The sequence below is a fragment of the Wyeomyia smithii genome, chromosome 2 (genome assembly GCF_029784165.1).
Source record: "Wyeomyia smithii strain HCP4-BCI-WySm-NY-G18 chromosome 2, ASM2978416v1, whole genome shotgun sequence".
Lineage (NCBI taxonomy): Eukaryota > Metazoa > Arthropoda > Insecta > Diptera > Culicidae > Wyeomyia > Wyeomyia smithii.
In genome coordinates this window covers 218,250,303-218,265,269 of record NC_073695.1, presented here as the reverse complement: position 1 = coordinate 218,265,269, position 14,967 = coordinate 218,250,303, and the positions used below count along the sequence as shown (strand labels likewise).

The window sequence follows — 14,967 nt, the reverse complement described above, 5'->3', positions numbered from 1 at the left end:
TGTGCAAAGCCACGACCGCAAGGTTAAAGTAGAATACTTTAACAAGAAAAATAACCCGGCTGCTTGCGTGTCAGTAATTTTTTCTAGTAAATAAACATTGACTAATCAGATCAATCGAATTTTGCGATTCAACAAGGATTGACCATCTTCAATAATATAGTAAGTTGCTTGTCATGGTTGGGACTTAACAATTTTTGAATTTGAAGATGAATTTTTTTCGGATGTCGTGCTCATGACTGAAGGAGTACGTTCTGAGACACGGAAATAAAGTAAAATTTATAACTTTTACAAACATAAAAATGTAAATTAACTCGAGAAAACATTAACGCTTTAATCATCAGGTTTTTATTTCATCCTGAAAAGGACAATTTGTTGTTCAATTTAGTATTGGATAAAATGCCGATCCCGTGTCAAATAAATGTACAGCTATGTTACAGGATGTTTAGAATAAGATGAAATTCTATATAAAAATCAGCTGACGGGGCTAACAATATGACTGGGCATGACAAGACCGTGGAAATGCTGCACCCAAGCGCCACACAGTCCGACGATTATTAGATCGTTATGATGCATTAAAAATTTATTCTGAACTACTAGTCAACGCCGAGAACAATGAAGCGACGAAAGTACGTTTCATTAGATGTGGTGAAAAGGTTTAAGGCCAACGTTATGCGTTTTTTAAAACGTTATGCAATCAAATTTTGAAACGATTGAATTGCTATTAATTGTGAAGATGCCGATTACATCTTTGCGTTATCACTGACAGTGTGAACAAAGTATTCGTTGTAATAAAGTAAACAGTAAAATTCTGATATAACACTCAAAACTAGACGGCTCACGTGTTGTCAAAATGAGTCAACTTTTTATTGAATGCATTTACTAGTGCCCAATATCGCAAAGAGACTGCATTTCCCTAAAGTGCCTCACTGCAGCAGCCGCTATCGATGCTGAGATCCGCTGCAACTAGTGCGCTATCCATAGCCATGCCACAGTTGTAGCCGCTATACGCTGCCATTGGTATCCGCTGCCCCTGCATCAGCTGGCCCAGCTGCTATCGGTGCTGGAATCCGCTGCAAATAGTGCGCTATCCATTGCTACGCCACAGCTGTGGCCGCTATCCGCTATCACTGGTATCCACTGCACTGCTAGTGCTGCTGCTAAGGGAGGACGACTGCTGTTGTTGCTGTCTAGAACTGTTATGAGCGGCTTCAGCTGAAACAGGGGTGGCATTGCGCAGCTCGATTCGAACGATTTTCGCTATTTTCGAGTAGGTCACATACTGCCAGTTATGCTTAAAAGGAGCTGTCATTGTCTTTTGTCCTGCGGCTCATCTAACCCGCAAAGTCGAAAAAATACGAAAAACGAAACATAGCGCCTCCCAGCGATCATTTAGTTTTGTTCGAGTTGCTCGAAACGAAATGCGCAATGTCACCCCAGGCTCTTATATAGGCCAAATAGCATGTTTTAAATTACAATTTACATGAATCTGTCGACCGTGCTTGGGAAGCAATCATATAACGACCAATCGAAGGTCAAATTTTTCGTTTTGACAAGGCTTGACTATTTTCAATAGTACAAAAGTGTGAATAATAAAATTACAATTATCTTCATTTGGGAAGAATCTTAGAAGATTTTCCAATCTATTGCTGCAAGAACAAAGGAAATCCATCGAATACTAACCGATTTATTAGCATTTGAAATTGAACACATTTTTCACTTTTTTCGGTTTTAGATTTTCATTTCACATCCCTATGTAGCCAAACTTCCTGAGAGAAGTATTCTACTTCAAAATGAGAAACATTTATATTGAATGAGCTTTTTATCATTCTCCGAATTCGGGAGACGCTCGTAATGGTCATCCGACCACTTCAACAAGGACAGCGTTTTGAGTTATATTGAGCTATGTTGAGATGTTTCTAAAACTGAAAGTTTTCAGTAGTTATTAAAATGTCTTGTGTGTTCAACATAAAATACAGATTATGTTACCCTCTAAAAAAAATTAAACGAAAAAATGGGAAGCGATTTTGACAGAAATAGGTCTAATAGTTAAGTCTACGAGAATATCAAAAATATAACTTCGTTTTATTGGAATGTAAAATTTATTTGAGAATTTCGTTTCAATTTGGGCAACAGACAAAGAATAAAGACTGGGAAAGTGAAATGCCAGGGCTAGAAGCAATTCAAGCAAATGTATGTGCTGGTTACTGCAAAGTCTGTCGGACAGATATTAAATGTTTAGCTGCCACAAAAGATTAGGAAAGGCATGGAGCCACCCGGAAGCATCAGAACAATGTGGAGAGCCTAGATGGTATCGGCACTCAACAAACTACGATGGAGAAATTTGTGAGCACAACAGCGTCAGGAATGCAGAGCTGTTTTTAGTTACCTGGGCAGTTGATCAAAACAAGTCAGCCTCTGAAATTGAGGTGATAGCCGCTGCTTTTCGACTCAGATGCCTTAACTTCGAAGTAGCCAAGTCAATACTACAATAATGCGAGAAACACCATTTAGCTTGATTGCAGATGAATCTACAGATATGTGTATCTAGTAAAAATCATTTGCACTTTTTGCTAGAACTTATAGATGGCAAGAAGAAGATGGTAACTTTCAACTTGATGGAAGTAGTCGGAGCTGATTCCTGAATTCTGTACAGCCATGTTACAGGATGTTTAGAATAAGATGAAATTCTATATAAAAATCAGCTGACGGGGCTAACAATGTGACTGGGCATTACAAGACCGTGAAAATGCTGCGCCCAAGCGCCACACAGTCCGACGATTATTAAATCGTTATGATGCATTAAAAATTTATACTGAACTACTAATCAACGCCGAGAGCAATGAAGCGACGAAAGTACGTTTCATTAGATGTGGTGAAAAGGTTGAAGGCCAACGTTATGCGTTTTTTTAAACGTTATGCAATCAAATTTTGAAACGATTGAATTTTAATGACAAATTGCTTTAATTTAACGATTACACTGTGCTACAGCCATTTTGAAGTTCTAATGGGACCTACTGTAGGTTGTAGGTCTTGTTGAGTGTAACATTCGCTCATACCAGAAATTTTCCAAAAACCCTCAAAATCTAAAGTTATGATCAAAATACGGTGTTTTGGACCTTAGTGCATACAATTTTTTTTAACTCAGTCATTTCTAGACCGATTTTCAATATTTCAGCAGTGTTGGAAAAAAGATATACAGAGCTTTCACAATATATACAGGTTTGTACTAATATCACTGAAACATGTTGAGTTATTTGAGTTTAAATCTGATTTTTTAAAGTTTTTCACGCAATTTTTCAACCAAACTTGAAATTTGTCACCTGTTTTTGTGATAAAGATACACTAATATTTTGAAAGTATATTCAATGACGAATCAAACAAAAGTGGTTTTGTGAAATTCGGTGAATATTTAGCTGAGTCATATATTTTTTATGAAAACCAGAATTTTTGGCTTTTATTGCACAATTATTTTACGGTGCTACAAATGGAGAAAAAATTCAAGAATTTCTTAAGTGACCTAGTGTAGGTTGTAGATCTTGTTGAGTGTAACATTCGCTCATACTAGAGATTTTCCAAACAGCCTAAAAATCTGAAGTTATGACCAGAATACGGTTATTGGACTGCAGTGCATACAATTTTTTTAACTTATTCATGTTTTCCCGAAAAAAATTTACGATGTCTTTTGTGGTCAAAACAATTATTGGACAATATTTTTTATTGTAACCATAAAAACATGGTATTTTCACTGTAAGCTTGCGAACGTTTGTTGTTATTACCATGTTATAACAATGTTTTTTGTTGTTGAATCTACCACCGACAATAATTTTACCATGAAAAACATCGTCAGTGATTTCTAAATGTATTGGAAAAGTGCCTGAAAAAATGCTGTTAAGATACATAACAACCCCCCTTTTTAATGGTGAAAATGGTAAAAACAATGTTTTTTATTGTTCTGGACAATGATATTTAATTGAAAAATGATGTATTTACAATGAAAAACATAGTTAAATTATGTTAAAACTATGTACAATTAAAGCAACTTTTAAGGTTTTTTTGATGTTATTTTTTTTCGGGTTGACCGATTTTCAATATTTTAGCTGTTTTGGAAAGGGAATAAACAGATTCTTTTTAAAATATTTACAGATTTGTACAAATATCACTAAAACATTTTGAGTTTTTTAAGTTTAAATCTAAATTTTTAGACTTTTTCACGCAATTTTTTAACTAAATTTGAAATTTGCAGTTTTTCACTCTTGTATTAAGGGGTAATATCCACCAAAAAAAAATTCTTTCTGTTATTTTTCTTATTGACCTGAATCATGCTAAAATTATCCTAGAATCAAAATCTACATCGCCCAAGTACTGATCTATACTCAAAATTCGTTTAAATCAATTTTCACCGAACAAATTTTATGCTCCAAAATAACATTTTTCGTTCCTGCGATGCTTGTGTTTTTAATTTCGAAGCTTTGTAAACTAGTAGAAGTTGCCTATGATCGATATCGTGTTTCAAATCTGAAGTATAGCGGTCGCAGCATCAAGTTTCGACCGTTACAGCGTCTCTACAGCACATGTTTACTCACAATTTCCCTTTGTTTAGTCGATCAGCCGTTCTCGTTGTGTTCGTTCTTTGTTTGAGTTTTTCTATACTATTTAACTGTGAGTTATATTCTAAAGTACTTAAATATGAGTTACAAGTTTGAGTTATGCGTGGGGTCGAACGCCAAACGCGTCAACGTCGCTCAGCATGTCTGATATCGCGAAAGAGGGTAGGCGCAGCCTTAGGGGCTGTTCCTAAACCACGTGGTCATGAAGAGGGGGGCGGGAGGGGGTGGTGTTTATGAAAAGACCACGAAAGACCACGCACGGGGTGGGGGGGTTAACGAAATGACCACGTGGTCTTTTTTCCTGACTTATAATTTTTAAAAATCAAAAAAAGTAATTATCGGTTTCCGTTAGACTCTACTAGAAAATTGGGGAATAAATATTAAAATTCAGTCTGCGCAAATATATAATTAAGAGTGCTGAATTTTCATTTTACCTACTACAAATAAAAAACAGGAATAACGCTTTGCTCTTTACCAGTCCACATAAGCACTGAGGATGACTGTATGTCACAGTCGAATTATATATTTGTGCGGACTGAATTTCAATATTTCCCAAATTTATAGTAGAGTCTAACGGAAACCGATAATTACTTTTTTTGATTTCTTAAATCACTCTGCTAAGACACTCGGTATAGATTTTCTAAATTTATAATTTATTGTTACCACCAGGTCAAGAATTAAGTTTTTGCATTTTAGAAATATAGAATGTACTGAAAGTGTAATAATAGAAAATAATTCAAGCGAGTTTTTGGCACTTGACGAATGAAAAAACCACGTGGTTAAAGTCGTAAGGGGGGGGGGGGAGGTTGGCCAAAACACCACGGAAGACCACGGGGGGGGGGGGGGGCGTATAAAGAGTGATCAAAATATGACCACGTGGTTTGGGAACGGCCCCTTACATCAGATAAAAAAAGGACGAAGAGGAAAATAAAGCCCGGGAAGGACAACTTTACGGCGCAGAGATAGCTGACTGAAGGTAAAAAAATATTAGGGGCTTTATTATTGTGATTGTTGAGATTTATAGCATTTTGAAACTTTAAACGTGTTTTTCTCAAAACCATGTTTTCAAAACCGGCGAACAGTAGAACTGAAAAAGTTTACATCCGATTGACTTGAAACTTTAACTGTAGCTTCTTCATTAGATTATCTAGTGAAGTACACACGATTTTAGCGATTGACTAACAACAACAAAAGGTATCCAGCTTTCCACGAGCGGTAATGGCGGACAGTGCACGCAGCCCATTTTGACGTTTTCTGTAGGTCGGGTGATTTTCAATCGCAGTAACGGAGTGAACAACATAAGAATTTTGCAACTTAGCATAGCAACTTCAAAAAAACACCTTTATTTATTTTGATCCACGCATGTGCACGATGAAATTTAAATAACAAAACGCCCATTGTTTGTTGAAGTTGCCAGGCTACGTTACGACGTTGTTATATTTTCTACTCCGTTATTGCGATTGAAAATTCTTTGACCTACAGAGAACGTCAAAATGAGCTGCGTGCACTGTCCGCCATTACCGCTCGTAGAAAGCTGGATAAACAATTGAAGTCGATTTTTTTGTCGAAAAGCATTTTTTTTCCCAAACCGTTGCCATTTTGCGAAGAAAAATTCTAAAAATATATAGTCATGTGTACATCACTAGTAGCACTTATGTAAATAATGAAAATTTTTTTGTTTTGGTTATAGGTGGAGTTGGGGTCGACTTCTACTGCTCGCTGCGGAAGAACTTAAAAAAAAAGCAGTTTACGGCAATCGCTCCACAGCCATCATTTTGTAAAATAAGTGCCAATAATTTTTTTTTCTATTCTCCAAGAGTTGCATCCAACGATATATTATGTATATACCTTACATCTCAAATTTCCTTTAATATAAAATCATGAAAAAGCCTTGTTTTTGAGCATATGGTGGATATTACCCCTTAAAAAGAGTTTAAGTTGTTACGTGTAGTGTAGATACTCTTTCAACGAGCTCAGCACGCAGCCAGCTGTCATACACATGTTTTCGGATAGGGATGTAAATATTGTTTACATCCTTGCAGGCAGTTAATATTTTTAAAAATGTGCATTTTCTTGCAAAACACTGAATAAACGTAATAAATTAGTGGAAAATGGATTATTCCGTGCAAGTAGTGAAAAAGACTAAGCGACACTCGCGAGAGGAATTGAAGGCTTTTTCAAAAGAGGTAGGAGAGATCTAATATAAAATAGAAAATTAACTACAAGGATCATTCCTCAAATATTCTCAGCAGTCAATTTAACTGGGTTGATTTATCAACTATACTATTGTACTGCTGACAATGAAAAGTATTAATTTTTCATAGTTAATAATATAAATAAATATTTCAAAATTTATTTACTTTGTTTCTTAGTCACTTTCAACTGAAACGATTTTGTAATAAATTCCTGCTAGTTTTTATAGTCCTATGGTTAACTCAATATTATTTCAATCAGCTTAATCTTGTGTGAACAGAATATCGTAATGAAAAAAAAAGTTTATTATACTACTGTTATGATTCTCATATTTATTTTATAAATAAATAATAATATTATTATGATTGATTCAATTCAATTGCTTGATTACAGCAACTCGTTGATAGAATTATTCAGCTGGAGTCACAAAATTTCCAGTTAAAAAATATAATTCAGAAAACAACGGGCTCAAAGACGGTAGAATGCGTCACTCGCCAGAAGAAGCACCGGAGTTTTGATTTTTCAAAGTAAGTCATTTTTAGAAACTTTAAAATTCTAACTGGCATTCAGTATATTTCGTTTTTAGATGCCACAAACGACATATTTTGCTGCGTTTTTTCTACTTGGGATGGGACTATCATGGATATGCCTCGCAGGAAGACTCAGCGAATACCATTGGTAAGTTTTTTTTAAGTAAAATAGACTTTACTGTGATCTAATAATCTTTTCGTAGAGTATCACCTATTCAATGCGCTTACCCGCGTTTGCTTGATAGAAAATCGGGAATCTTCAAACTACCACCGATGTGGTCGCACCGACAAGGGAGTCAGCGCGTTTCATCAAGTTGTCAGCTTAGATGTGCGCTCAAAGTTTCCATTAGACAAACAGCTGGAGCCGGAATCGATCACTGCAGAGCTCAACTATTGCCAATTGTTAAATCGCGTTCTTCCACCAGACATCCGGTGTATTGCTTGGATGCCCATGGTAAATCCGGTCTATAGTGCTCGCTTTGACTGTAGCTCTCGAACATATCGGTATTTTTTCCCTCGAGGGGAATTGGATGTAGCGGCAATGCAAGAGGCTTGCCGGTTTCTGGTGGGTTTGCACGACTTCCGGAACTTGTGCAAAATGGACGTAGGAAACGGAGTGGTTACGTTTACGAGGAATATACATTATGCTTTTATTAAGGAGTCACGAAAAGACGGAGAGGAATCCAGCTACGATATGCTGTATTTTGAATTGCGCGGGAAAGCTTTTCTCTGGCATCAGGTTCGATGCATTATGGCAATTCTTATTTTAGTCGGGCAGGGGAAGGAGAAACCTAATGTGATCCGAGAATTGCTTGATGTTGAGAGTAATCCTCGCAAACCGCAGTATAGTCTGGCTAATGATATGCCTCTCAACCTGTACGAATGTGAGTTTCGTAGGAAAGGCACTTTTGATCCGGAATTGTTCGATAAAAATGCGCCAATCGTTGAGGAAGATGACAATGTGGATGGGGAATCGGACTTACGGGATTGGGTTTACGAGGAGGAAAGCCTCTCGCGGACGATTGCCGAACTTCAGGCGCTGTGGGCTGCCAGTAGCGTTAAGTATGTTAAACTTTTATTACGTGTCAAAACCAAGCGAATTGATGTTCTGCTCGCTCTTTCCAGATCAACTATGTGTCGGGAAATGCTCAAATCTCTGCATGTGATATATGGTCGACACTTCGAAACTCTACCTACACCCAATTTTCAGGCTGCCAGTCTTCTTCAAGGAGTCCAACGTAAGGAATACATACCATTGATGGAACGTAAAAAATGTGGTAAGAATCAAAAGTGCATTAATAATCGATGTTTGTTCCTAATTAATTTTTTTGTTCGATTTTCAGAGAGTCTAGAGAACCGCATTGAACACTATTCGAAAAAACGACGCATTCAGGTGAACCAAAAGGAAGTCATCGAAAGCACACCAAGAGAAACAAAGGACTGACGATTTGCAAACACGGTGGTGAAATCTGTTTATTTACGTTTCCATCTAGTTTAATAAAGTTTTGTACACAATTGCTGTATATTCTTTGTATTATTGATTCTGTTGTAAATGTGCACTGTAAATTTACATTAATGAAATTTCACGACATTTGATGCAGTAATTAAACTTTTCCATTACAATCTTACGACAAAAAATAGCTTACTCTAAAAAAAACCTATTGCAGTCGTAACGAGATGAAACCTACTTCCAATTGCTACATTAAGTACACGACAGTGACTAGAATTAAGTGCAAGAGCCGTACGGCTAATTTGTGTCGAAACGAAACACCCCGGAGGCATCGTAAAGCCAGTGAAATCGAAAGAATTACATTCAGAGTTGAAACGTGGAAAGACATCTTGGTATTCAGCCTAGGGATTGAAAGACTCGGCTAGGGTGCCACATAAGATTAGTTTAGTTTGGAAGGATATCCACGGATTTGGCGCGTTGGTATCTAAAAATAGTGAGATATTTAGTTATACATGGCATTTTATACAAAGTTCGCTAGTTACTTTCGTCTGGCCAGCTTTAACATAACCGGTCCCTCCCTTATATTTTTAAACAGTCCAATGGTCTCCGAGTGGCTCATTCCGAGCACCGGCACATCATTGATGGAAACAATTTCATCACCTGGAATTCAACAATATTCTTCTGTGAAATCTGTACAAACCAAAAAGCTAGCTTTTAAATGAGCGTCATTTAACATTACTACTCACCAGCTATAAGGTTACCATCAAGCGCAGCCTGTCCACTGGGGAAGACCGTTTTCACATAAATACCCATGTTTCCCTTCGGAGAGTCTCTCCCACCGACGATGCTGAAACCAAGCGATTTCATACCGGTACCTTTATAGTAAGTGACCGTAAGATATGAGCATTTGTGAATTCCTGTAGAAAAATAAAGTTAGAAAAATGGAGAGAGCAAACGACTTTACTACCTTCGATGTACGACGACCCTTCGTCGTTGATCAGAATCCGTACACAGGACTCGGACTTCGATCCATCGATCGAACCGTCCAGCTCATCTCGTCCGCTGATGCTCTGCACCGTTCTGGATCGTTGAAGCGCTGCTCCGTCGTCCACAAGTGTGCTGGAGCAATCAGCAGCTTCGTGACCCGTGTCTAAACTGGTCACTATGTTTGTATCGTCGCAGGATTTCAGCCGAATTCGCTGTACAGTCTTTGGAATATCCTCTGGCTTCTTGATTTTGATTGACCGATAGTCAAGGTTTGCCTGTCGATTACTTTTACTAACGCTACCGAAGGGTACATTCCTCCGGATGGTGTCCGAAATTACCTCAATCATCGTGATTGGTCGAGCCGAACTGGCGTCACCGCTATCGTGATCGTCATTGCTGCCTTCAGCCAAGTGAGCAATCGAGGAATGACGGCTGAGATTACCTTGGGATACTGGGCGATAAAGCGTGTGAAGTCCTGCTTCACTTGATTGGCCACCGTTGCGGGCCCCATGCGTAACAATCATGACGTCTTCATCACTATCTTTGATCACTCGTTTCGCACCAAGGATTTGTGAGTATCCATTCCGAACCAGCGCCTCACTCCGCTGCCTGCTCAACATTTGCCACTTCTCGTCGTCACAGATGGTGTTGGAAATCGAGATCCGATTTGCATACACCGGAACGTAATCCGTCGGTGAGTTTATTGATGACATGGGGAAAGTCGCCTTCGATGACGGCTGCTGTTTGATGCATCCGGTCGCATTTGGCGTTGAACAGTTGATCAGTGTCGTGCATCCTGACCCCTGGCCAGGCTGCTGTTTTGGGTTATTGCCATTGGTTGTGATGGATCCGTCCGCACCGGTACCTCCGCTATTGACTTCCAGCTCGCTGACATGCTTGCTTGCGCTGGCGTCAATCTTGATTTTCCGGTGCAGGTCGGTGTTGAACGTAGTTAGCTCGTCATGCGCAATGACAAGGTCTACAATATTGTTAACGAATGTTGATAGTATGCGTTGTACCGTACTGGGAGATTGCAGACCACGTAAATGGTGCCCGTTTACGTTGACAATCTCATCACCAATCCGCAGCCGCCCGTCTCTACACGAAAAAAAAAAAATAATAGATTAAAATGACCAATTACCAAACATAAGTTGAACAGTCACCTGTAGGCAATTCCTTCTGGGTCGATCTCCGTCACTAGGTACCTCGTTTCGCAGTCCCCTTCGTCCATACCAACAGTCTGTGGCGTAAGTTCAATGCCGATAACTTCATCCATCCGTTGCTTCTCCAGTTTGATTTGTCGAAAGCGTCGTCTGATCGCGCTGCAATCCATGTTCTGCACGGAGGCGATCGAGCTTGTAGAGGACAGCCGCCGTCGGCTCCCGAACATGTATGATTGATCCTTATTGCGTATGGCATCCGCGTACGAATCCACACTTGCTGAACCATGCTGCAGTGTCAAACTGTTCGCTGCCGAGTTGGACCCATTTTCGTCCATCTTATCTTCGGCATGGCGACCGTCACTATCATAGCCAGACTCATTACTGCTGAGACAACTGCTCAGTCTTTGGTAGTTACCCGCGTAGCTTTGCTCGTCGGTTAGGGTCTTCACGGAGTTATTTCTGGACACAGTGTCCAGATCGCACACTATCAACGATTTTGAATCATTTCCCGAATGATACGAATGATCCCCGTGATCGGAAATGTTCAACTGTGAGTCGGTTATTGAAATGTTATCCAACTCCGAACGCAAACTGATGACCGATCCGCGGTTTCCAGATCGTAACAAATTTTCTCTAATTCGATTGTAGTTTAGAACAGAGCCGCCATTCTCCTCTGGCAGAACCGATAACTTTGACCGAAGAAAAGCGTACGGAAAGTGATTTTTCTTAGACAACTGATCCTGTGATGCGGCCACTCTTGCTATATCGTCACAACTGGAGGACTTGGCCGAAGACGATTGTTTCGAGTTTGGTTGATTCATGGGCGACATGTTGAGATTTGTACTGCTAGAGGCGTTCTTGTGATTACTGTTGGCAAGATTTATGCCCTCGGTAGGATCGTCACACTTGATGTAGGACGACGAGTTCAGCTGACTTGTCGAGCTGCTGCGGTACAGCACCGAGTGATTATCCATTTTATTTTTTCCAGTAAAACCAGTGCGCTGAGGTGACGAATTATGTTGATTGTCTTGGTGCTGCTGTTGCTGGTGCTGTTGTTCTTGCTGTTGCGGTTGTTGCTGTAGCTGCTTCTGAACTTGATTCGACCGATGATTCAACATTCCGGTGGATCCCATCCGGTAGAAGAAATTTTTGAACGTCCCGGAAGAACGCTCGCTGTTTAGCTTCCCCAAGGAATCATTTCCTGGCTGGTACGCCTTCAGCGGTATCGTTTTACCTTTTTTGATAGTGTCGGTGTTGAAAATGGACACACAAGTGGGCGTGCGAACCGGAGAAGACGGAGTCACTGGAAGTTTCTGGGCGTCACTACCGCGTCGCAGCAGATCGAACTTCTTGCCCATTTTTCGTCCCCATGTAAACACTGGAAATAGAAATTGAAAGATTGCGTTTGTTAAAATAATTATTGGCCTTGTTGCATCTTATTTGTAAAGATAACCATAGTATATACAGATTATAGTGTGATGTGCTCATCGTCAACCTAGTCAGATCGAATACCCGAAGATATGATTCAAGAATTGTATAGATTGTTTCCCGTCGATCTAATCGACTGCTGTGCCAATCCCCGACACCCACGAAGGCGAATCAACCAAAGACCCTAGCTAACGACCCGATTCGATGTACACGGATTTTAGCATGAGTATATTCTCAGGCTCCTCATTAACCCTTCTTCACGTAGAATTCTACAAAACCTCGACAAATACCTGTTGACAAAAATAAATCTCTTTCACAAAAAATTGGTCAGAGGGCCATTTAGTTGAAACGTCTCAAGGAAGTTGTTATTGGCGACAGTATTGGCTGGAGGCAGCGGGGCTCGTAATAGCAATCATAAAAAAGGAAGGGCATACACACAGGCACGAATTATAATAATCATGTTACTTGTTGTGATGTTGTTAATAATAGAAACAACACCCGAGCAATATCACAAAAGATCAATATTTCAGATCGCAGTGATGAGTTCACAGGAAAATATGAAACGAACCGTTAACTAACGAATCGGTGTCAACATGGAAGGAAGGCATGTTGCCACAGATTTTTTGCCCCAAAAAATCTCTCAGCGTGGGCTAGAACATTGACCAGTTGGGTTGATTGTGAGTGAATCACGCTCTCCTACAGCCATCGACATAACGATATTGTCACCTCCGTTTTTGAAAGGTATTTAACTGTATATAGGACGAATACCTTCCAAGGTGGATATCGAATGATGTCCAGAGGCCCGAAATCGACTACAGACGCCACTGTGAATTCTTGTTTGAAAAGAGCCACGAAGCGAATCGTGTGTATCTGGGGAGCTTGCAAAAACTCCGTGGTGGAATTTAAAATATGTCTTCTATTCTTTTACAAAGGATGCAGTTACAGAAGTATTGGAAAGGGAGCGTGGTAACCACCCCTGTCTTAAATGATAAAGCAGTCAAGACTTTCCGAGTATTATGAATATATACTAATTGAACTCAATGATTTTCAGAGCCTTGGTAATATCCGGGGCACGGGAGTTGACGTCTAGAGACCGGAACATGATGTTCAACACCATTTTTACATCCAAGATAGCGATTTCTGGTTCCTGGGAGCTGTATAAAACTGTGGAAAACGTTCACAAGCCCCCCAATGAACACTGTTTCCAAAGCTACAAAATGTGATCGACATAATTTTAACCCAAAAAAATGATATTGAAGCCAAAAAAATGAACGCCAAAGTTGTTCCATTAATTATTCCCCATGTTATAAAAGTCGCAATTTTGTGATTATTCCGGTTTACAGTGAAAAACGAATTTTATTTTTCCCATTAAAAATACAAAAATCCTCTATGTTCGGTAAAGTTATAGCACATTTTGAAATAAACAACTTTGTTGAAGCTATCATACTTATATCTTTTTAAATTGACTTTTGTGGAGTTTTCTAAACATCACCCTTAACAATCAATTGTTTTTAATTTAACTTTTCATAGTGATTCTCTACATTTTTTCAACGTTCAATGATGTTTGCTATAACGAAACAAACAATTTCTTCGAAGTAAGTTTATTTTTATCTCACATCATTCTTTAGTTATTGACGATTTTTACTTACATGGTGCACTTATTTACACTAATTTCTTTTGAAGTAGAATACTTCTCTAAGGAAGTTCGGCTACATAGCGATGTGAAATGAAAATCTAAAAACGAAAAAAGTGAAAAACATGTCCAATTTCAAATGCTAATAAATCGGTTAGTATTCGATGTATTTTCTTCGTACTTGTAGCAATAAATTGGAAAATCTTTTAAGATTCTTCCCAAAAGAAGATAATTGTAATTTTGTTATTCGCACTATTGTACTATTGAAAATAGTCAAGCCTTGTCAAAACGAAAAATTCGACCTCTGATTGGTCGTTATATGATTGCTTCCCAAGCACGGTCGACAGAATCATATACCTTGCAATTGAAAACATTTTTTTTAATAGGGGGGGGGGGAATGTTTGTAATGATTTATTTATGTACTAATATCTATTCAGAATTATTATTGTGTGTTCTGCCACAAATGGTGACATTTCAACACTATTATATATATGTATTTGTACTCTTTTTTATATAATTGAATGTTATAAGCTTTCGCAGTTAAGTTAATGTAATTGTAGGAAAATTATCAAACCTACTTGTCAAGGGGAAAAAAGGAATAAAAAAAAACTTAAAATAAACTTAAAACTATCTTACTGACTATAAAGTGAGCTAATCGAGTATTGCAACGATTTTTGTCGGAATTTGTTGATAATTTGGCTTGACATATTTTCTAATGTTTCTACATTAGTGAACCTATGTAGCTCGTTCGTGCTAAACCAGGGAGGACGCTTCAAAATCATTTTCAAAAGTTTAATCTGAATCCTTTGAAGTGTCTTCTTCCTGGTTGTACAACAACTCGTCCAGATGAGAACTGCATATAACATTGCTGGCCTAAAAATTTGTTTGTAAATTAACAGTTTATTCTTGAGACAAAGTCTGGAATTCCTGTTGATAAGAGGATATTAACATTTGATATACTTATTGCACTTTGACT

The 14,967-nt window shown here is 38.6% G+C and overlaps 2 protein-coding genes across 4 annotated transcripts in view; one reads left to right on the top strand and one right to left on the bottom strand.

The window, feature by feature from the left end:
* Positions 1-6,609: 6,609 nt before the first annotated feature.
* Positions 6,610-8,853, top strand: LOC129721554 (tRNA pseudouridine(38/39) synthase). Its single transcript, XM_055674258.1, has 6 exons — positions 6,610-6,793; positions 7,194-7,327; positions 7,387-7,478; positions 7,534-8,392; positions 8,456-8,607; positions 8,674-8,853. Exons 1-6 carry the CDS (start codon positions 6,719-6,721, stop codon positions 8,772-8,774), a joined length of 1,413 nt encoding a protein of 470 aa, XP_055530233.1. The 5' UTR covers positions 6,610-6,718; the 3' UTR covers positions 8,775-8,853.
* Positions 8,772-14,967, bottom strand: part of LOC129721553 (uncharacterized) — a 196,948-nt gene continuing 190,752 nt past the window's right edge. For all 3 annotated transcript variants that reach the window (XM_055674254.1, XM_055674256.1, XM_055674255.1), the window contains 5 exons: positions 10,931-12,308; positions 9,748-10,865; positions 9,527-9,697; positions 9,323-9,440; positions 8,772-9,264 (listed from right to left, as the gene is read on the bottom strand). In XM_055674254.1, the coding sequence (XP_055530229.1) occupies positions 9,225-9,264; positions 9,323-9,440; positions 9,527-9,697; positions 9,748-10,865; positions 10,931-12,308 (2,825 nt within the window). In that variant the 3' untranslated portion in view covers positions 8,772-9,224. The remainder of the gene's footprint in view (positions 9,265-9,322; positions 9,441-9,526; positions 9,698-9,747; positions 10,866-10,930; positions 12,309-14,967) is intronic.